The 21,925-nt window shown below is 44.9% G+C and overlaps 1 protein-coding gene across 3 annotated transcripts in view; it reads left to right on the forward strand.

Moving 5' to 3' along the window:
* Positions 1-140: 140 nt before the first annotated feature.
* LOC118390935 (formin-binding protein 1-like) overlaps positions 141-21,925 on the forward strand; it is a 48,717-nt gene continuing 26,932 nt past the window's right edge. The window contains exon 1 of one of the 3 annotated variants that reach the window (XM_035781801.1): positions 141-329. In XM_035781801.1, coding sequence (XP_035637694.1) covers positions 306-329 — 24 coding nt within the window. In that variant the 5' untranslated portion in view covers positions 141-305. Of the gene's footprint in view, positions 330-780; positions 1,079-21,925 lie in introns of those variants that run through there. The other 2 variants (XM_052457891.1, XM_052457888.1) reach the window with 2 other exon arrangements.

Consider the following 21,925-nt stretch of genomic DNA (forward strand, 5'->3'; position numbering starts at 1 on the left):
TTTGATTTAACTCAATTATTGTATGTGTTTACTTAAGTTATATAATTATTTGCTTGATTTCTAAATAATACTAAATAATATGCATGCCTTGAAAATCTTATTGGAGAACCTGAACCTCCCGTTTATCTGTATCCTCTGCTAGATCCCAACTTCCTCCGGCAAGGCTAAATCAGACAGCTCCTCCAGAGTGAGCAAGGAGTAGCTACACCACAGACGACGGCAAACGATTGGAAACGCAACCTTGGCGAGTTTTGAGCGGGGAATACGCTGACAATCTGGGGGTTTATTAACAAGGGGAGTCCGCAATGACTTGGGGAACGGAGCTTTGGGTAAGTTTGCTAGCTATTGGTATAAACTATTTTGCTCTCTTTGTTCTTGTGTGGACTACACACCTAGCTGCCACACAACTTGGCACGAATTCAATGAAGGTGCTCGGGTACCTTACTAGAATTGTGTAAAGCTAGCCAGCTAAGCAGGCTAATCCTGACATGCACCATAGAGACGGTAAACAATAGGAAATACGTGTACAAATATCAGCCAAGCAATGCAGATCATTTGCTCACTTGTTATCATAACACGACTGGCTTGATTTCGGACCCTTAATGTGTTATTTTTAGCAGATGAATAGGGCGCCTATCACACCCTGTTTCTTAGTTCAAAGACAGACTCTCCCTAAAAAAAGGTGGAGACACCGGTGGCTAGTAAAGCAAACCCCTGTACTGTTCTTTCGATGCTCGTATGGATCTACTACCCCAGCATGAAACAATACACGTGCACATTTAGAATAACTTCGTTCTCAAATCTCGAGGTTATTTATTTCCTCTGCTTCCTCGCTGGGTCTTTGTGAGTAACTCGTCAAGCTTAACCATTGCTCCCAATTTTCTAGGAGATTGCGCAATTCATATAATCAGCGAAACAATAGTAGACTATTATTTTTACCAATATAACAATGAACTGCCTATTGAACAGACCTTTTGGGGAGCTAATTCAAGGTGCCGTCTTTGTCATGTTCTGTCTGGTCTGGCTTGTCTATGACTGCCAGCCCCTTGCCCTGGCTACATCATCCGGCTTGTCCAAGGTGTTTATTGTCTTATTTACTTTGTGCATGTAGCCATCTACCATGTTACTTGTTATTGAGAACATAATCTTCACTTATCAGGGACATTGAACTCATATGAAATGTAGCTATTCCAGTGACAAGGGTGTTGCCCATAAAACGCTTTGGTCATCACCCGTAGCTTACCAGTGCAGCTTCTCCCCCTTATAATTCTAAAATGTACAGTTGCAAAACCTGCAGTGTTGCTGCCAAAATGATAGTCAAGGAAGTAATTGGCCTATTTCATAGCAATTACATTGATAGCTAGCTAACATTGATAGACAGAACTGCACTGTCATGCAGTTTGAGGGAACAGAACAACAATATGTTGAAGCCTTAGTCAACATGTGACAATGTGGCACATATGGGTTCACTTCAGTATGATACACTTAGAACCAAAATTGCTGAGAAAATGTCTATTTGCTACAGTTTTTCATGAAAACAATTAACATTCTGTATAGCATGTCTGTGCCCTGTGAGGCTCATACTGTTTGCTTGCAAGAGCTGTCTGTATGATAAAGGTTTCAGCAAGTAGGCTATACTCCTAACCTACTGCACCATGATGTAAAATGCCTAATTTTTTCCAACATTGTGCAATTCAATTGTATTGATTTGCATGCTAAACACATTCTCCTTGCTGTGTAGACACAATAACCACCCTTGCTTTCTAGGACTCATGTTGCACAGCGGATTACTGCTATTGACTATTTACCCCAGATTTGCAGGATTATGTGGCTAATTGTCTGGGTGCATGTGTTAGGCCCTTATATTTTAAATGTGTGCCAATGCGGGAACCAACTTGATTCAAAATGCCCATTCCATATTGTTTTACTCCTAAATCTCAATCAGGAATCTATCTCCCTCAAAACATAATTAGGTTATTTCCCCAGAGTGTCTGGTTCGCTAAAATAAATCTAAATTTGCAGATTGAATTTGCATCGTTAGCACAGTAACACCGATGTTATCTGCCTTGTCTCTTTTTATGAATTCAATTCATTTAGGCCTGGTCCTTCTACCTAACGTCACATTGAGCTTTTGTAATTCTGTATTTCTACTTTAGAACAACAGAGATTGCCCAACACATGCTAATAGCTGTCTGGTTTCACAATCGAATATTCAGAAATGTAAACGAACTACAATGCAATCAAAACACAACTAAGCCTATCACTGTTTGTAGTCACGGTATGACGGGTGTTTGTTAGTAGTGTCATCACATTGACAGTATGATTTTGGGCTCAGGGTCCATTACTGTAGGCCCTGTCACGTTTCCCATTTCTCTGTCCACCTGGCATTCATCCATTGCGTTGAGACCTAGGATGCCTGAGACTAACACATACTTTTACATGCTGTTGACATGTCTAACTGACTGACTGGAGATCAGTGTGAGGTTAAGTGTTACCAAGCTGAGCACACAGGCTATCAACAGTTATTCTAGCATTCCTTTTCATAACAGATTTCTTCTAGGCTAGTTTGTGTTTTGTTGCTTGCAACTGCTTTGAATGATGATGATCATGGTTAATGTGAGGTTGGTCATTTGTGTGAGAAGAGTGATCGAGAGGGAGAGAGATCAATTAAGGCCACAGACGTTAAATCTCACCTGAGACTTGCTATTGCAGTCAGTCCCCGGCACACATCCTTAAGTCGTTTCCCCTCAGTGAGGTTGCTGAGAGAAGGAATCACAGGATTGTGTAGAGGAGTGTGTGGATGTTGTCTTTTAATAAAGGGAAGCTGTGCTACATGCATGGCTTAGGGAGGTGTTAAACAGGGAGAGTGTGAACGGAGGAGGTAGACAGGGTTTTGGAGACAGATGGGGAATAGTGCATAACGCTTGTTCCCATGCATCCCGAGAGGCGGACTGGGAACATTGAGGGGAAGTGCTGCCCTGCCTAGGTAAATTATACAGGACAAAACAGAAGAGGCAGTAAAATAATCAACGAGAGAGGGAGGTGGATGCATCACAGATCAACAGATCGGTGGAGGCCCACTGCATAGCCAGGGTGCCTGCGGCTTTGGGTTGCATGCATTAGTACATTTTTCTTTGCTTTATCTGCATAGAATTTAGTCCATTAGTCACGTTTGTTGTGCAGTTTTATGGTAAAAAAGTATAGCTCATTTATTAGCTGAGACATGTCAGGCCATCAGACCTAATATTGGAGGAAAGAGTTGGTTGTGGTTTACAGTGTGGCTTCATCTATTTTATCGAGACTGGCAAGCTGACATGCCATACTTTTTTAAAGATGCAGTCAGGGATTTCTCTGATATCAAGCAGTGCAACATGAGGTTGATATATCAAACACTTAAAGAAGTGGGGTCCTCATACATATATTTTCAGACGGTGCTCAGCTATTTAGCCTGGTGAGTCGTCCTCATTCCCCTAGTTTTTGCTTTCTGCTATTTCATGCCCCTCTAATTTTCCGCTTGACAAAGCCTGCCCTGGACACACTTGGCTCTCTTTGGAGTCTTTTTTTTCTTTTTACAAGGTAAATGACCCATGATCTGTCAGAATGATTTGAACGCCCGTGCCTCTTATCTGATTCTTAGGGAGTTCTGAAAGGGGGTTTTACTATGGGGGGGTTGCTCATGCTCTCTAGACACAGTGTGTGTCTTCTATGTGGACGGTGCATTGTAACGCCTCACTGACTGTCAGAGCTTTAGAAGGGAGTAGCAGAAGCAGCAGAGCTCAGTTTAAGACTGTTCAATTAATGCTAATCCTGCTGACTGGATCATCATCCTGGCCCTGGGATTCTGGCATGTTTTGACAACCTGAACCCCCTCCTCTGTTATTGCAGAAGGCCTAATGCAGATTTTTGCAGCATCAATTCAAGCCATTCCCCCTGTATAGAGCGATACATCAGATATTACTATATTATCTGTGATGGGTTAATTCCATGTCCTGTGAATAATGTAGCCCATCTAGCAGCTAGATGTCTGAGGAAGGTGATTCACATTCTGTGTTGCTCCCAGTCCCTCCTATGATTTGTGGGTTGGCTGGTGGACCTCCTTTGTCCAGGCTTTTTTCTTAGTGTTAATCTGGACAACATGGGGTTAAGTCAGGTGAGTCCAGCAGGTCAAGATGAGAGCTGCTAAACACTCTGCCTGCTAGTCTTCACAGAGGGGCCCTTGCTTCCTTCCACTGACAATCATGGTGAAAGAAGACTGGGTAATGATGACTAATGAGTAGGCTATAATTGGTCTGTATTTGGGATTCTATTCTATCAAGTTGTAGAGATCTGGTCACATCAATGGAGGACTGACTGAGACAATGGTTCACCATGACCCAGCATATTTCTTTTGTCTCTGACCTATTTCCAGTCAGGTGCAAAGAGAAAGGTTTTAAATGAGGACATTTCAAATCCATCACTGATTTAAAACAGTAGGACATTGATCAAACTGTAAATCTCAGCTGAAATGCAGAGTTCTCCTTTTCGTTTGCGGTGTGAAAATCTTGTGGGTCTACAAGGCATTACAATCTCCTGTTTTGGTTTTTGGGATCATGCATTGAGGGAGGAGAGGTTGATTGCTCATTACTCTCAAGAAAGCCTGGCTCAATTCTGATAAAAAAATATTTAAAACTAATTTGTGAAATGGTGTTTTGTTCTCAGCCAAGCTTTGTTTCATGACACTGTAACACCTTCCCTCTACAGTACAACCCCAGGGTAATGAGAGCAATGTAGTTGAGATTTACACACAATTAATGTTTAATGTTCTCTGCTGCCACTGTCTCTGTCCTCTGACAGGTCACATTGAAAACACAGCTGCTGGGCTCTTCCTGTTAGGCTGGTGCTCTCTGAAAACATGTCCCCACTCTGCTCTCTGGAACTCTTCCCATCCCTGACTGGATTTAATGGACCATGTAACCTCCGTTTCTGTGCTCTTTCTTAGAATCCGATTTAATTTTCGTTCATCCGGAACATGTAACCTAGCCATAGGTTGTAACTAAGCATATTGCAGAACTTAATTGTCTTTCCTGCTTAACTGCCATGGTCACTAGCTAAAGTGCTGTGTGTTGTAGCCTAAAGTCATTACGTTAGGCCCCCAAATCCCCAAATGCAGTGCATGAATACACTACACTACGTTTCAGGACTTTTTCAACCCTCTTGAATGGATTCCAGTTCGGTGGTGATGCTTCAGGTTCTGCATTCTGTCGCAGACAGTTAGTCAAGACATTAGTCAAAGCATTAGGAATTTTACATGAAAAGTGTGGGAATTTGAGCAAAAATGACTCTCAATACAGTCATTATCATTTCTCTCTCACGATGTCTGTTTGGAACATTGGCTACAACAGTCATTTTCCACCCTCTGTGACAAAAGTATCATTGGGAATACAGCTAATGTCTCACAAGGTGAGAAAAACTCATGACTTGGTAGACTTTTTGAATGTCAGGAACAGAAACTGGTGTTGTGTCCTGGGTTCATACAGATAGGTCAGCCGACGCTCCCACAACTTTACACCCACAGGGTCCTCATACTGGGTTATCTTATTGCTCTGGAGCGCTAAAGGCTTTTGACACTGCTGGGATTGATGTCCGTCTGATGCCTTTTGCCCAATTTGTACAAAACAGCCCACCAGCAACCTCAGCCAGGTGAGGTGATATTGTTGTGATTCAAATCTGTTCTCTGGACATCCACACTACAAACATGCATATCACCTGAACTGTAGTGTTGCACCATTTTCAGTAATCCTCTTTCCTCATTGAGGGTAATAAACGGGGCATAACATGTCGTAATAAATAAGTCATGGCCATGCATTTGAACCATTGAATGGAGACTGAGTACTGGCACTGCAAGTTATTTTGTGCCACACAAGCAGTGGTTGTCTTTGACCTGCTGTCCATTCATTTCATTTCTGCTTTTGTTCTAACAACTTTGTGCATTTGGCAGCCATTGTTCTGCAAGCATGGAAAATGAATTGCGCTTTTAGCGTGGGCTCTCTGAGTGTTGGCTGGAGTTGTATGAGAGGGTAACAGAGTTCACTGACTCCCCATTCATTTTTTGCTGGGCCTCTTGCAGCTTGACTAATTATTTGGGTCTGTTTACATGAAGGGGAAACAAGACATGAGAAAGTGGACCACATTGTGTCACCTTTTTTGTTTCGATGACAAAGCAATGTATTGCTTATCGACCAGATAAATACAGACTGAACCACTTTAGCTAGGGGGGAATTGACTAGTATGTGTGGCGGGATTCCAGGAATTTAGTCTCTTGCAGACATTTACACTTCCTATTGATTCACAGGCTGCTGTTTTCCTTCCCAAGACAATGAGCCGAGTAGGAAGAACATGTTATAGCCTATAAGGAAAAATAATGATTATGGTTTCTTTTAGTGATCTGCATACTAACATGTTGATTGGTTAGTTGTTGCTGTGGAACCATCGGACAGGCAGACAAGGGGACGTGTCTTTCCCAGAATGTATTTCGCTGAGCTTGCTGACATTTTACTACACGATATGCTTTCTTGGTAACCCTTTTCTCGGAAAGAATAATGACTTTCTGAACATATTCAAGTCAGGTAATTGACTTTCTCATGTACGAAAAACAGGACATTTGGCGGTGACCCAGAGCAGCCTAGACCTGAGTATCAGGATCAGCCCATATGCTGTAGGCTGTGTTTTACAAGACAACCATTTACCAGTGCAGGAAATGTAGGCTACCGTTCTGAAGTTAATTATTAAACAAAGTAGTCGATTAGCCAAGCATGACAGGGATTCACTAACCTACACTGTAGTTGACGAAGTGAAGCAGGCTCAACACCTCTCAGGCTGCAGACTTGTGTAGTCAACATGCATAGAGAGATGCCTATTTCCTTCTGTTATGTTATGGTGAAATATTTAATCTGAGCCACATTTTCACAGGCACCACTGGTGTCTACTCAGTTCACACAGCAGAGAGATGGTCATAAGCTCTGCTAACTGCTCAAAGTCACCTTGAAATGAGTTGGGGCTGGTATGAGCCCCAGTGTTGAATGGCCAGGAAGAGGTGGGTGGGGGATGCAGGCCTCGTGAACCCCTGTCCTCCTCTGCTGATCCCCAGCCACACACACTAAAACTGTAGTGCTGAACAAATGCCACTGTTAAATGGCAGTAACAGAGTAGACAGCAGAAGGAGGCCAGATGTTGATAAATCATGATACTATTATTCATCAAAGGAATCACTCTCCCACTTGATTCCTTTCATCAGAGTTGTGTTAATAAAAGCATGTAACCTACTGTAATTCTATCACTGGTCTAATGATGTCACGCTGTGATTTGCAGAGAGAGAAAGCAGAAAATGACACTGAACTAGATGGTGAATAGAATGAGGTCAGTGTGTCAGACCCAAATGTCACATGCTACAATTCTGTGTAGAATCAGTCCTGTTCTGCATTAAATCAGAATAACATTTCACAGCCCTATCATAGAAACAAGATGGGATGGGAAGTTGTTCAAAGCGTTCGGTTCTCTTCAGTTGACCTCTGTGCTGATGGGCTGAGACGTGGGGAACAAAGGTGTTGACGGGGACAGAGACGAGGACCTTATTGGGGCCCACGCTTTAACACCACAGCTGGAGTCTACCAAGGAATGCCTTTTAACTGTCACTTCATATACCAGGCGCTGTGTGGCGCTGTGTGGTGACTGGGGCAGACAGAAACAGTGGCGTTCTGATTTCTCTCTCGCATATGTGCTAGCTCACACACACACACACAAGATGGCGTAGCAGTCAGATGGCGTAGCAGTCAAACTTTGTTTCGTGTCCCTTGTATATATTGTTTTTTAAACATATTTTTCTTTGCATATCTTTTAAAACATTTAGCTAAACCTCAACTTCTAAACACTCTCCTGCAACCCGCCTCACCCAATGTAGCGCGGATCTGCTTTTTTTTCTAAAGTATTATATTTACTTCGGATCCGGAACCCCTCAACTGAAGCTAGCCAGCTAACTACCAGCTATCAGTCAGCAAACCATTGCTAGCGGTCTTCAGCTAACCGGTCATCAGCTAACCTTTAGCTCAGAAAGCTCTCACCAGTTCGAACAACGCGACTCTAACCAGAGCATAACGGACCTATTTTTTTTTTGTTTTTATCCCCGGGTTCCCACCGCAAACGGAACATGTTCAGCTGGATCTTCACAACTAGCTAACTAGCTAACCGCAACCCCGAATGATTACTCCGGGCTTGTGTTTTCACCCACTTAGCTTGAAGCTAGCCCGGCCAGAGCTCCTGTGCTACCACCAAAGCATACTCCTGGGCTACAATATCCGGACCCACGACCGGTCTATTGATGTCACCGCATGAAGAGGCATAAACAGACTCACTCCATCGCGACGTCCCCCAAAGGCTAACTTTCTAGCCCTTGCTATCTCCTTGCTTGCTAATTCGGCCTGCTAACTGCTACCTTGTTTAGCCCCGGTCCGCTAACTGCTACCTTGTTTAGCCCCGGCCTACTAACTGTTAGCTTGTTAGCACAGGCCTGCTAACCGTCTGAATCGCCGCGTCCCAACCACTCACTGGACCCATATTTACTTTCAATCTCTTTTCGATTTTTAATTTGTTTATACCTTCCGGTAACCTGCCTCACCCAATGTGATACGAAATCGCTATTATTTTAAATTTTTAGAACACACTCAAGAACCTCCAGAAGCTAACTAGCTACAAGCTATTTAGTCATTGTTAGCCACTGCTAGCGGCTTTTACCTTCTGCACAGCCAGCCAGTTTTTTTAACCTGGATAATACTCGCCAGTCTAGCTTCCCTGCCCCGTCCACCGCTGCCCCCTGGACACTGATCACTTGGCTACATAGCGGATGCATTAGCTGTTGTTGTCTCACCTACTGTTTTAGCTAGCTCTCCAAATTCAACACCTGTGATTACTGTATGCCTCGCTGTATGTCTCTCTCAAATGTCAATATACCTTGTATACTGTTGTTCAGGTTAGTTATCATTGTTTTAGTTTACAATAGAGCCCCTAGTTCCACTCTTCATACCCCTGATACCTCCTTTGTTCCACCTCCCACACATGCGGTGACCTCACCCATTACAACCAGCATGTCCAGTGATACAACCTCTCTTATCATCACCCAGTGCCTGGGCTTACCTCCGCTGTACCCGCACCCCACCATACCCCTGTCTGCGCATTATGCCCTGAATATATTCTACCATGCCCAGAAATCTGCTCCTTTTATTCTCTGTCTCCAACGCTCTAGGGGACCAGTTTTGATAGCCTATAGCCGCACCCTCATTCTACTCCTCCTCTGTTCCCCGGGTGATGTGGAGGTAAACCCAGGCCCTGCATGTCCCCAGCACCCTCATTTGTTGACCTCTGTCATCGAAAAAAACATTGGTTTCATGCATGTCAACATCAGAAGCATCCTCCCTAAGTTTGTTTTACTCACTGCTTTAGCACACTCTGCTAACCCTGATGTCCTTGCCGTGTCTGAATCCTGGCTCAGGAAGGCCACCAAAAATTCTGAGATTTCCATACCCAACTATAACATTTTCTGTCAAGATAGAACTGCCAAAGGGGGAGGAGTTGCAGTCTACTGCAGAGAGCCTGCAAAGTAATGTCATACTTTCCAGGTCCATACCCAAACAGTTCGAACTACTAATTTTGAAAATTACTCTCTCCAGAAATAAGTCTCTCACTGTTGCCGCCTGCTACCGACCCCCCCTCAGCTCCCAGCTGTGCCCTGGACACCATTTGTGAATTGATCGCCCCCCATCTAGCTTCAGAGTTTGTTCTGTTAGGTGACCTAAACTGGGATATGCTTAATACCCCGGCAGTCCTACAATCTAAGCTAGATGCCCTCAATCTCACACAAATCATCAAGGAACCCACCAGGTACAACCCTAAATCTGTAAACAAGGGCACCCTCATAGATGTCATCCTGACCAACTGGCCTTCCAAATACACCTCCGCTGTCTTCAACCAGGATCTCAGCGATCACTGCCTCATTGCTTGTATCCGCTACGGAGCCGCAGTCAAACGACCACCCCTCATCACTGTCAAACGCTCCCTAAAACACTTCTGTGAGCAGGCCTTTCTAATCGACCTGGCCCGGGTATCCTGGAAGGACATTGACCTCATCCCGTCAGTTGAGGATGCCTGGTCATTCTTTAAAAGTAACTTCCTCACCATTTTAGATAAGCATGCTCCGTTCAAAAAATGCAGAACTAAGAACAGATATAGCCCTTGGTTCACTCCAGGCCTGACTGCCCTCGACCAGCACAAAAACATCCTGTGGCGGACTGCAATAGCATCGAATAGTCCCCGCGATATGCAACTGTTCGGGGAAGTCAGGAACCAATACACGCAGTCAGTCAGGAATGCTAAGGCCAGCTTCTTCAGGCAGAAATTTGCATCCTGTAGCTCCAACTCCAAAAAGTTCTGGGACACTGAAGTCCATGGAGAACAAGAGCACCTCCTCCCAGCTGCTCACTGCACGGAGGCTAGGTAACACGGTCACCACCGATAAATCCATGATTATCGAAAACTTCAACAAGCATTTCTCAACGGCTGGCCATGCCCCCCCCCCCCCGCAGCTACTCGCCCAAGCCTCTCCAGGTTCTCCTTTACCCAAATCCAGATAGCAGATGTTCTGAAAGAGTTGCAAAACCTGGACCCGTACAAATCAGCTGGGCTTGACAATCTGGACCCTCTATTTCCGAAACTATCTGCCGCCATTGTCGCAACCCCTATTACCAGCCTGTTCAACCTCTTTCATATCGTCTGAGATCCCCAAGGATTGGAAAGCTGCCGCCGACACCCTGGACCCAAACTGTTACAGACCTATATCCATCCTGCTCTGCCTATCTAAGGTCTTCGAAAGCCTAGTCAACACACAGATCACTGACCATCTCGAATCCCACCGTACCTTCTCCGCTGTGCAATCTGGTTTCCGAGCCGGTCACGGGTGCACCTCAGCCACGCTCAAGGTACTAAACGATATCTTAACCGCCATTGATAAAAGACAGTACTGTGCAGCCGTCGTCATCGACCTTGCCAAGGCTTTCGACTGTCAATCACCATATTCTTATCGGCAGACTCAGTAGCCTCGGTTTTTCGGATGACTGCCTTGCCTGGTTCACCAACTACTTTGCAGACAAGAGTTCAGTGTGTCAACTCGGAGGGCATGCTGTCCGGTCCTCTGGCAGTCTCTATGGGGGTGCCACAGGGTTTAATACTCGGGCCGACTCTTTTCTCTGTAGATATATCAATGATGTTGCTCTTGCTGCGGGCGATTCCCTGATCCACCTCTACGCAGACGACACCATTCTATATACTTCCGGCCCGTCCTTGGACACTGTGCTATCTAACTTCCAAACGAGCTTCAATGCCATACAACACTCCTTCTGTGGCCTCCAACTGCTCTTAAACGCTAGTAAAACCAAATGCATGCTTTTCAACCGCTCGCTGCCTGCACCCGCACGCCTGACCAGCATCACCACCCTGGATGGTTCCGACCTTGAATATGTGGGATCTATAAGTATCTAGGTGTCTGGCTAGACTGTAAACTCTCCTTCCAGACTCATATCAAACATCTCCAATCGAAAATCAAATCTAGTCGAGTCGGCTTTCTATTCCGCAACAAAGCCTCCTTCACTCACGCAGCCAAACTTACCCTAGTAAACCTGACTATCCTACCGATCCTCGACTTTGGCGATGTCATCTACAAAATGGCTTCCAACACTCTACTCAGCAAACTGGATGCAGTTTATCACAGTGCCATCCGTTTTGTCACTAAAGCACCTTATTCCACCCACCACTGCGACCTGTATGCTATAGCCGGCTGGCCCTCGCTACATATTCGTCGCCAGACCCACTGGCTCCAGGTCATCTACAAGTCCATGCTAGGTAAAGCTCCGCCTTATCTCAGCTCACTGGTCACGATGGCAACACCCACCCGTAGCACGCGCTCCAGCAGGTGTATCTCACTGATCATCCCTAAAGCCAACACCTCATTTGGCCGCCTTTCGTTCCAGTTCTCTGCTGCCTGTGACTGGAACGAATTGCAAAAATCGCTGAAGTTGGAGACTTTTATCTCCCTCACCAACTTCAAACATCTGCTATCGGAGCAGCTAACCGATCGCTGCAGCTGTACATAGGCTATTGGTAAATAGCCCACCCATTTTTACCTACCTCATCCCCATACTGTTTTTATTTATTTACTTTTCTGCTCTTTTGCACGCTAATCTCTACCTGTACATGACCATCTGATCATTTATCACTCCAGTGTTAATCTGCAAAATTGTAATTATTCGCCTACCTCCTCATGCCTTTTGCACACAATGTATATAGACTCCCCCTTTTTTCTACTGTGTTATTGACTTGTTAATTGTTTACTCCATGTTTAACTCTGTGTTGTCTGTTCACACTGCTATGCTTTATCTTGGCCAGGTCGCAGTTGCAAATGAGAACTTGTTCTCAACTAGCCTACCTGGTTAAATAAAGGTGAAAAAAACACACAAAAAAAACACTCACACTCTCCACCCCTCTTCAGAGGGCGGCAGGGATACATCTAGAAGATTGTTAGGGAAACATCTTCTCTGGTTAATTTTGCTGGAAGGGTCTCATGGATCACAGGGCTACTCTAATATAAAAGGTTCAAATCATTTTTCAGTTCAGAGCCTTCACCCTTTTAAAGGGACATTTGAAATAAATTTTTTAAAAAATGCCAACTTCATCTTCAGCACTACCCCAACATCAACATATGTGAAAATGGTGCATTTCTATGTTTTGTAGTAAAAATGTTGGGGTGATGCTGTAGTTGATGAATATGAAGTTGCATTTAAAAAAAAAAATTCCCTTTAACTAATCCTCAAGTTCCATATGAAGGACTGCAGAATATTGAAAGGACCTTGTCATATTGCACAGGGAAAGGTTTCCATTTCCGGTCCATTCAGCTGACTCAAGCTGCTGTGCTGGACTGCACCGGAGGACTTCTTATGTTCACATTAGTTGGCTTTTTATTAAACACCATCTATTATGTTTGGCAGGAGGCTCTGGATGGAGGTAGGAAGGGATATAAGGGCCCACCAGATTTGCTTACCCCCCCCCTCTCTCGGGCCCGGCTGCCCCCTCAGCCTCTAAACAAGCTGGGCCAGGAACTTCTCTGGACTCCTCGTCCAGTAGATGATTTACTGGGACGGCAGAACATACAAACATTCCCATCCTGACTTTGAAAACATTTCATCATTCTTTCCTCTCCTGCTGCTCACTCCGCAGGGAGCCTGAGTGAGAATGGATGTGCTGTCATAATACACTCGCAGAGGGAGAAGAGTTTCCTTTTGGTCCAGATAAGAATAGCTGTGGTGGCCCGTAGTTCATGTTTGTGGCTTGGGCAGGTTTTCTGGTTGAGGTCAGCCTGTCAGTGCTGCTGCTGCCCCAGGACAGGAGTTGGAAACAGCCTGGCTGGACTGAGGCTGAGGCTCCTGCCACATGGGGGTTCTAACTGGCCAGGAAACTAAAGGAGCCTATACAGTTGTGAACGTGTGATGTGGCCCTGCTGTGCTACATTATGGCAGTGCCCGTGTCATGTGGACAGTGTCCTCTATCTTCCCCCTTCCCCTATTCTCTCTTTCTGTCTCTCTAACCCTCTCTCTTCCTGTCTTCCCCTATTCTCTCTTTGTTTCTCCAACCCTCTCTCTTCTTTGTTTCTCCAACCCTCTCTCTTCTTTGTTTCTCCAACCCTCTCTCTTCTGTTTATCCAACCCTCTCTCTTCTCTGTTTCTCCAACCCTCTCTCTTCTTTGTTTCTCCAACCCTCTCTCTTCTTTGTTTCTCCAACCCTCTCTCTTCTCTGTTTCTCCAACCCTCTCTCTTCCTGTCTTCCCCTATTCTCTCTGTTTCTTCAACCCCCTTCCTGTCTTCCCCTATTCTCTCTTTGTTTCTCCAACCCCCTCTCTTCCTGTCTTCCCCTATTCTCTCTTTCTCCAACCCTCTCTCTTCCTGTCTTCCCCTATTCTCTCTTTCTCCAACCCTGTCTTCCCCTATTCTCTTCCTCTCCTTTGTCTTTCTCTCTTCCCCATTTCTCTCTCACTTCTCTGACCACAGCCCTGTCCTCTCTCTCTCTCTCAACAGCCCCCTTTCTCTTCTCTTTATAGAGCCCTGTCCTCCTTTCTCTCATCCCCCTTTTCTCTCTTCTCCATACACCACTGTCCTCTCTCTCTCTCGCTCTCTCGCTCTCTCGCTCTCTCGCTCTCTCGCTCTCTCTAGCTCTAGCCCTATTTTATCTCTTCTCTCTATAGAGCTCTGTCCCCTCTCTTAAGTGAAAAAGGATGTCAGGAAGTAAACTGGTTCCTGCCCCAGACCCAGCCGGTCTGCTGCTACAGATTAATTCATAGCGGATGTTTGGAGCCTCTATTTTACGGGTGGGGATCCTTAAAGGCAGCCAATGGCTTTAGTAGTAGTATGAACTCACTGGGACCCTCTGCACTGTGTACCATTAGTCATGTCAGCCATTTCTTTGTGTATCACCCAGCAGGCGCGAGAGGAGGAGGATGTATTCACTCTGTCTTGCTCACAGTTCAAGGAGCACTTGGAAGGGGCAGGAAATAAGGTGGCTGTTAGAGAGTGGAGCTGTTCCTTGATTGTGCTTTGATACTGATAGGAAGACCAATATCTCAAAATGGAATAAACATATTTATCGTACAGAATACCTCAAACTCAGTGGAGTTTCAAATGTTTACTCAGCGACGATCCAGCTGAATACATACATTCAATACAGTGTCCACTTACACCCTGAGCTCCCACCCCCTCCCTTCCACAAAGATGTACTTTTCCATCACACAGGATTTGTCTGTGCTCCTCCGTGCATATCACAGGACTTTTTATCAGCCAGGAGAGGCCTTGAGATGTTGGGAGTGCACATTCCTGCAGTCCACTAAATAATGACGCTTCTCATACACACAGAGCTTGAACCTAACGCTATTCATACTAAGAGGATCTAATGATGTATAGATATTAAACAGTCATTTACGATCTGTCACCTCCGAGTCAATGTGTGTAATATTAAGTGAATGAGTCACCATGGCCCAACAGCAGCCACTTCAACATCCCCACATTGTCACATCAAAGTCCTCAACACTGGACCTGGGATTTGACTTCTTCCTTGAGGCATGGCAGGCCTTTCTATTTTCATCCTGTGTGTCTGGGCATTAGGAGTGATTAGATAGAACAGTGCTAACAAGCCAGGGTGTTGACAGGCTTGGAGGTGTTCGGTATTCCCTACAGTCATGCTGGCTGGACTCTCTGCTGACTGAGATGGATGAATGCTGACAGGTTAGCAGCCAGCTGTGGAGGTGCCCTTTCTACTTTGTGTGTGTGTGTTGCGCAAAAAGTGGTCTTAGGCTACATCTCGGGCAGGGGACTTTGTCTCCCATAAGTTTGCTCTCTGACCACGCCCTGCCCTCTTGGCCAAACAAACGTTGTGCCACCTCGGCATTCTAACTGAGTGGCTATTTCAGCCTGTTTTTCTAACCACATATACTTGTATAGAAGTAGTTAGACCCGGGTTCAAAGGTCTATACACACACAATGACAAAGATGCACGAAAGCTTTGATAGCCTATATGCAGCATAATGGGTTGAGACAGTCACACACTGCGCTGACCATATCAACAGGGAGTCGGGGACCTAATGTGTGTCATCAAAACAGTTTGGCTGTATGACAAGGAAAGTCTTAAATGGTCACATCCTCTCAAGTAGTAGGGGAATTCTCTGATCGCGTAGGCAGTCAAATCCTTTCAGCCCCATTATATTCCTCTGTCTCTGCCAGGTTCTGTGCCCGTGTGTGGTTCTCTGCAGGGTGGCCTCCCCATCCACTCCTCACAGCTCCTTCTGCCAGCCTTCATGTGATGCCTGCTAACTCAAAGGAAGCTGGGACAAGATGGCACATGTGCCGCCAGGACAACATTATCATCAAGCCTGTATCATACACTGATGCACAGGAAATGAATAGACTAATCATTTGAATTGATTGTTTTTAAAGAAACAAACCGTGACCAGCTGTCTCGGGGCTTGCTGACTCGCAGATGCACCTTATTATTTAGCTGTGGGACCTGTAATTTTTATTTAGGAACACCAGTGTGCCTAGAAAAATTACAGATTCTAGCTTTATTACCTCAAACATTTTTAATTGTCCTCAATTTCTTTGTGCGCCTACATTTTGTCAACTTAGGCACACACATGCTCCTTGTAAAAAATAAATAAATAAAGTCAGTGTGGAGTCCTGTGTCTCTTACAAGATCAAGTATTCAAATTGTTTATCCGTATCTATTTGCATTAGTTTACAGGAAGAGCCGGTAGCGTAAACATCCTCCGTTTGTGTTTAAAATGCTAATATTGCTCTGATATTCTGATCTCCTTTGCTTCTTTGTAACTCCACAGGCCGCTATTGTTTGTGACAAAGGCCACCCTCACCCAGCCTTGCCTGCTTCCTCTTTCTGACTGGGTGCCACAGAAAAAGCCACTCTACTTGTGTGACAGGGTCGGGGTGTATTTTGCAGAAGGATCAGAGCAGATGAGGCAGATTGGGTTGCTATGAAACTTGACCAGGTTTTTTTTCGGGACTAAATATAGAGACATGTGGCAAAGCTATGAAAGTGGTTTTTCCTGCCTTCTGTAGCAGGCCAACTCTAGAGTAATGAAATATCTGTGATATGAAAAACAACTCCATTCAGTCAGGCTCTGTTCAATCACAGCTATATGATCTCTGTGCGTCTGTAAGCAGCAGCCTGTCTCATGGTAACAGCCTAAACTATACCACAGTAGATGGCTTCAGGAAGATTGGCTGTGTTTTGAAGTGGTCTGGTACTAATGGTGACAGGTAGTTGGGTTGACTGTTATTAACACAGTGTTAATGATTTTCACGTTTAAAAAAGTCCAAATGAGCTCGTCAAGGAGCTAAGATTTAAAGCAGGATTTTGAACAGAAACTGATCTCGCTCCTCTCGTCAGCATGAATCCGATGTGTGCTGTCAACCTTTCTACCCGTTCTTGATTATGGCGACGCTATTTATCAAACTGCCTCTACTCTTAAACCCCTGGATGCCGTTTCTCATTGCGCCCTTCGTTTTATCACAGGAGACCGTTGTATTACTCATCACTGTATTCTGAACCAATGGGTTGTCTGGGCCTCTCTTAAAGTCACTTACATCATTATGCTCTTTTTGTTTACAAAGCCCTGCTCCACAAGCTCCACACTTACCCAACTTCACTGTTTAACATTTAAAATGACAAGTTATCAAACCTGTTCACAGGGTTGGTTAACTCTGGTGTTTGGAATAAACTCCAAAAGACGTTTCGATTGGCTGCTTTGGTGTCCCTCGGGCAATTCAGACAGCTGACAGGATTTTATAATGAAGAATGTGTTTGTTTTAATTGACTGTTTTTGTATTTTAATATCTATATTGTGTATATTTGTTTATCTATACTATCCTATTGATGTTTTTGTATTGTGCATGGCAAAGTCTTTAGTCTCAATATTACTTCCCTGTTGAAATAAGGTAAATAATAAAATAATGAAGAGGTCTCTCTGAGCCTTGATTCAGGTTTCTCCCAAAGTAGATGTGTTTGTCTGTGGTGTGTCCTGCCTGCCCTGTGAAAGTTAGCTTCCAGCCGTCAACATGCTGATGAGGGAGGAGGGGGGAACAGCATTCCCAAGCTCGCTATTAGAACAGGAAATGGGATGCCCAGGGCACACAACATGGGGGTCACAAGGCCACTCAACGGAAAGATTGTAGTTTTACTGTCTAGAGGTGGAAAAGGCCAGTACTGTTAAGCAGGCAGACACACACACAAGCTCGTCTGCCTGCTGGTGAGCACGTATGTGTATTGAATGTAGATGTACACACTCCTTCCGGTCCTATGGGTTTGTGTGTAGTGTGCTGTTGTAGTGGATTCTTCAGTGAGCCTGGCTGCAGTGCTGGGTCCACCCTGTCAGATGTCATTCCCTGGCCCAGGAGCAGTGATGAGCTCACCAGCTCAGGCCCAGATGGTGTCAGGCAGACCAGGGTCAGCCCTGTACTTAGACTGCTGTTCTCCAGCCAACAGCCAAACAAGGCAAGAGAGAATCACATAAACAGGAAAATTAGATGTCTGCTTAAAATCGGAACATTTGCTCTCTTTCTGAAAAATAGTAATTGTAGCCTAGATTTTTCCTTATTTGTCTGACTTAAGGCAGGCAATGTACAACTGTGAGTTCTTACTCTTATCATTCAATTTCATTGGCTATTTTTTTATAAGGCAGACTTTTCACAACATGTATTCAACTTTTTTGAAGCACTCCCTATGATTGTGGCTTGCAATAAACAAGTCACTGAGATAAAGGTTTTACACAGACGTTGTCTGTATGAAAGTAAAGATGTATTGTCTTTATTTACAGAATCCACAAATGGAGCTAGAGAGTAAAACCCCTCCCCTTTCCCACAGAAATATATGCTAGTTGATGACTTTGGGAGCTGTTTCATATCGTTCTTCCTCTCTCCATATATAGAATAATATCCGGCTGAGTCTCTCCAGGGCTCTGTGTCATGTTAAAGGAATTAGTATTAGTGCCTAAGAAGTAACTATTGTGGTGTGTAGCCAGGTCACTTCAATTATTGGCCAAATAAAATTAATGGCACATCTGTCTTGCACATTGGCGCTTGACCAGAGTGCTACTGGATGAATACCAGTCTCACATGCTGCAGGGCCGGTGCTCTGATGAGACAACAGGGGCCTAGTTTATGTCCCCCCGGCCCCCTCTTCATGAGGGTAAGTTGGTAATTCACCACAGTATGTCTTTTGTTTCTGGGCTGGGCTATGAAAATATATGAACTAGCCATGGCACTACTAGTATGACAAGAAGCTGTTGTTCTTGCCCCACTTGGAGCCCTTGGTGGTAGTAGGAGACAGACTCATAAGGGCTGTGGCTTGGTTCAAATTTCACTGACCCCCAATGACTCACTAAAGACATTGGCCACTTCCTCTCCATCAATGTTGTTTTTCTGCATGCTAAACATTTAACCTCTGTGGCATGGAGTGCAGCACAATGTTCCTGACTTGTCAGATTGTGTATATTCCACTTAAGTCGTTGCAGAAACACAGGGTCATGCACAAAGTAGCCATTGTGTTTCTATCAGACTTAACTCATAATTTTGTCCCAAATGACCCATGAATTAACTCACATTTATCCATGTCTATTCATTGCTTATCAAAATCCAGGCAAATATGAAATAATATACAATTCTCATGCTTCTTAATTGTATACATACAGTAGGCATAATCTGGAAAGCAGATGATGATGATGGGCCTTATGTGTTCTCCAGGCGCTGATGACGTGGGTGTTGATTTTAAGGCAGCCCCCCGCACCTCTCTGATTCAAATGTGGAAGATACCGTTCAGTTGAAGGCATTCAGTTTTACAACTGTCTAGGTATCCCCCTTTCCCTTTTTCTTGTCTCATGATTCGCTACATCTCAAACTACTTGAACTGCTTAATAGGCCCAGTTCTCAGGCAGTTGAATGCAAACTCTGATGCTCCTGAAGACTCCTGAGAGGCAGTAAATCAGAGTCCACCAGACCTGGACAGGCCAGACTTCTCTAATGTCTGCCACATCAATTCCACTACGCTACAGCCCCAGGAGAAGCCATGAGAGATCACCATGGCACAGACACACACTCAGAGCGGACAGGCAGCGGTGTAGGCCGACGCCTCCTCAGAGACTGGAGTAGAGGGGGGTAAAGTACCGTCTCTCACTCTACATGTGATCGATGTGACTGCCTGACTGCCATCCAGCTGGAACTCGTGATCCTTTCTGTCATAAAGGAGACAGTGAGTCTTCGGTCCCAGGCTGAGTACATGGGGCTGCTGCCTGCAGCACCAGTGGGAAACGCCTGGTCAGGCCAGCCAGGACCATAGAGTCATTGTGTAGTGTTAGTCCCTGGGCCCTACAGCCTCTTCCTGTCCCAAGTCCTCCTACGCATGATCACATTCTCATTCATCTCCAGGGTCTAGTTTGATCAACAGCCCACTGACTCTCCATCCAAAGAACAGAGTCCTCTCCTGCTCTCTAGCACCTTCCGGATGGTTCATGTATCACAAAGGCAGACTCATTCAAGCTACAAGGCCCACAGGGAACTGCTTCTAAAATGCTTTAGAAAATAAATTGCTATGGTGGAAGCCAGAGAGCCAACAGTGCAGGACATTAAGACAATGCAGTACGACATAGACATGACGTCTCTCTATAAGGTGACGGGACAGTCCCTGATTTCCAGGGACCGTTGCCGACCAGCCCTCAGAAAGAAAAAAGCAACAGAAGATACATTTAAGGCTGATATTTTAGTCATCAAAAGTTATATCGAATTTAATTTGCATGTAAGAAATCCATGTATGCATTATAATTAATACAAGTATTTGAAAGGAAAATATCAGGGGTAGTTAAATTTAGTTCCATGCCCCCCACACTACCAAAAAACATCCAGATTTTAATTTTCCCTAATCTGTTCACCTTACTCTATCACATGTTGAAAGTGTGAGTTTTAATTAACTCTCCCTCTCCCTCATCCCCTGCTGTGCACAGCCCATGTGATCCAGTCAGTTCCCGTCTCTGCATGGGAATGGGATTACCTGCTACATGGTGCTGCAGCCTCTGCCTGCCTCTCTACACGGTCAGCCTCCAGGACTACTGTAACCTTTCCTGTCTGTCCACAGAACAACCAGGGATTGGCTAACCAGAGTCAAATGTTGCAGGCTGCCCGGCAACTTAATACAAGGCCTGTTTTTTCACCCCCCTGCCACTCCCTCTCTCTCTTCTCTATTTTTTCAGCACATCAAAAGGTCTGGCTGGTAGAGATTGGATTAGGACAGGGGTTTGGGTCTGTCTGAGTTGTAGAGTGGGGCTGGGGATCAAAGGGGAACACTAGTCCCTGGGCCCCTGGGGGCTTCATTAGAACAGCAGGTCTGAGTGATTTTAGAGGTGGCAGGGAGGATGTGGTTAACTAGCTTCGTAGCTAGCCAGCTCTTATAGTACAGTGTATCATGTATTTTTTTTGTTTTGCCCTACCCCTCTCACAGGGACATTTTTAACAGTTTTTCTGCTGGAAAAAGAGGGGGGGCCTCAGTGGCAGGTTAAAGCTCTTTTTTTTCCCTAAATAACACAAGCTGGTTTGAGAATCTTAGCCATTTTCCCATTGTGAATGTATGGACACTTTATCAGGGTTCTACTAGAAGAAAGGAGCTGTTACATTATTCTGCAAAGCTGCCTTGATTTGTCTTGTATTCTCCATGCATTATTCATGAAATAAAGATGGGGGGGCTGCATAGTTTCACCTCCTCCCTCTTTTCAACCCAGATCTCCTCTTATCTGGGTGTTGTTAAAGCCAATGTTTACACTCTACACACAAACACGCGCACACACACACACACTCACTCACACTCTACACACACACATACACTCATGTGCACGCACAGTCACACCACACTACACCACACCTCACTCTCACACAGTGCAGGCAGGGCCTGGAGGCCCTCCAGAGTGATGCCAGTGTTTTAGACACTGTGACATTTCCCACCCTGCCTCACTCTGAAGCCCACTCTCCCAGGAACGTCTGCCTTCTTTTGACACTGACCCCGAATGCCAGGGTGTAATGAGGGTATTGTCCCCGCAGCCATGTGTATGCAAATAAAACCCCTCCATTATATTTATGTTATGCACATAGGATTTCTAGTGCTAGGAGTGTCACACCATGTAGGCTAGGGGCTAATAGCTACTCTCATAATACAGCTCCTAGAGAGACCTTGGGAGTCCCTGATGTTATTGTTCCAGCAATGACATCACATCCTGACATTATTCTTCGTAAGGATGTTTTCCTCTGGCCCA

The sequence above is a fragment of the Oncorhynchus keta genome, chromosome 1, assembly GCF_023373465.1.
Source record: "Oncorhynchus keta strain PuntledgeMale-10-30-2019 chromosome 1, Oket_V2, whole genome shotgun sequence".
Taxonomy (NCBI): domain Eukaryota; kingdom Metazoa; phylum Chordata; class Actinopteri; order Salmoniformes; family Salmonidae; genus Oncorhynchus; species Oncorhynchus keta.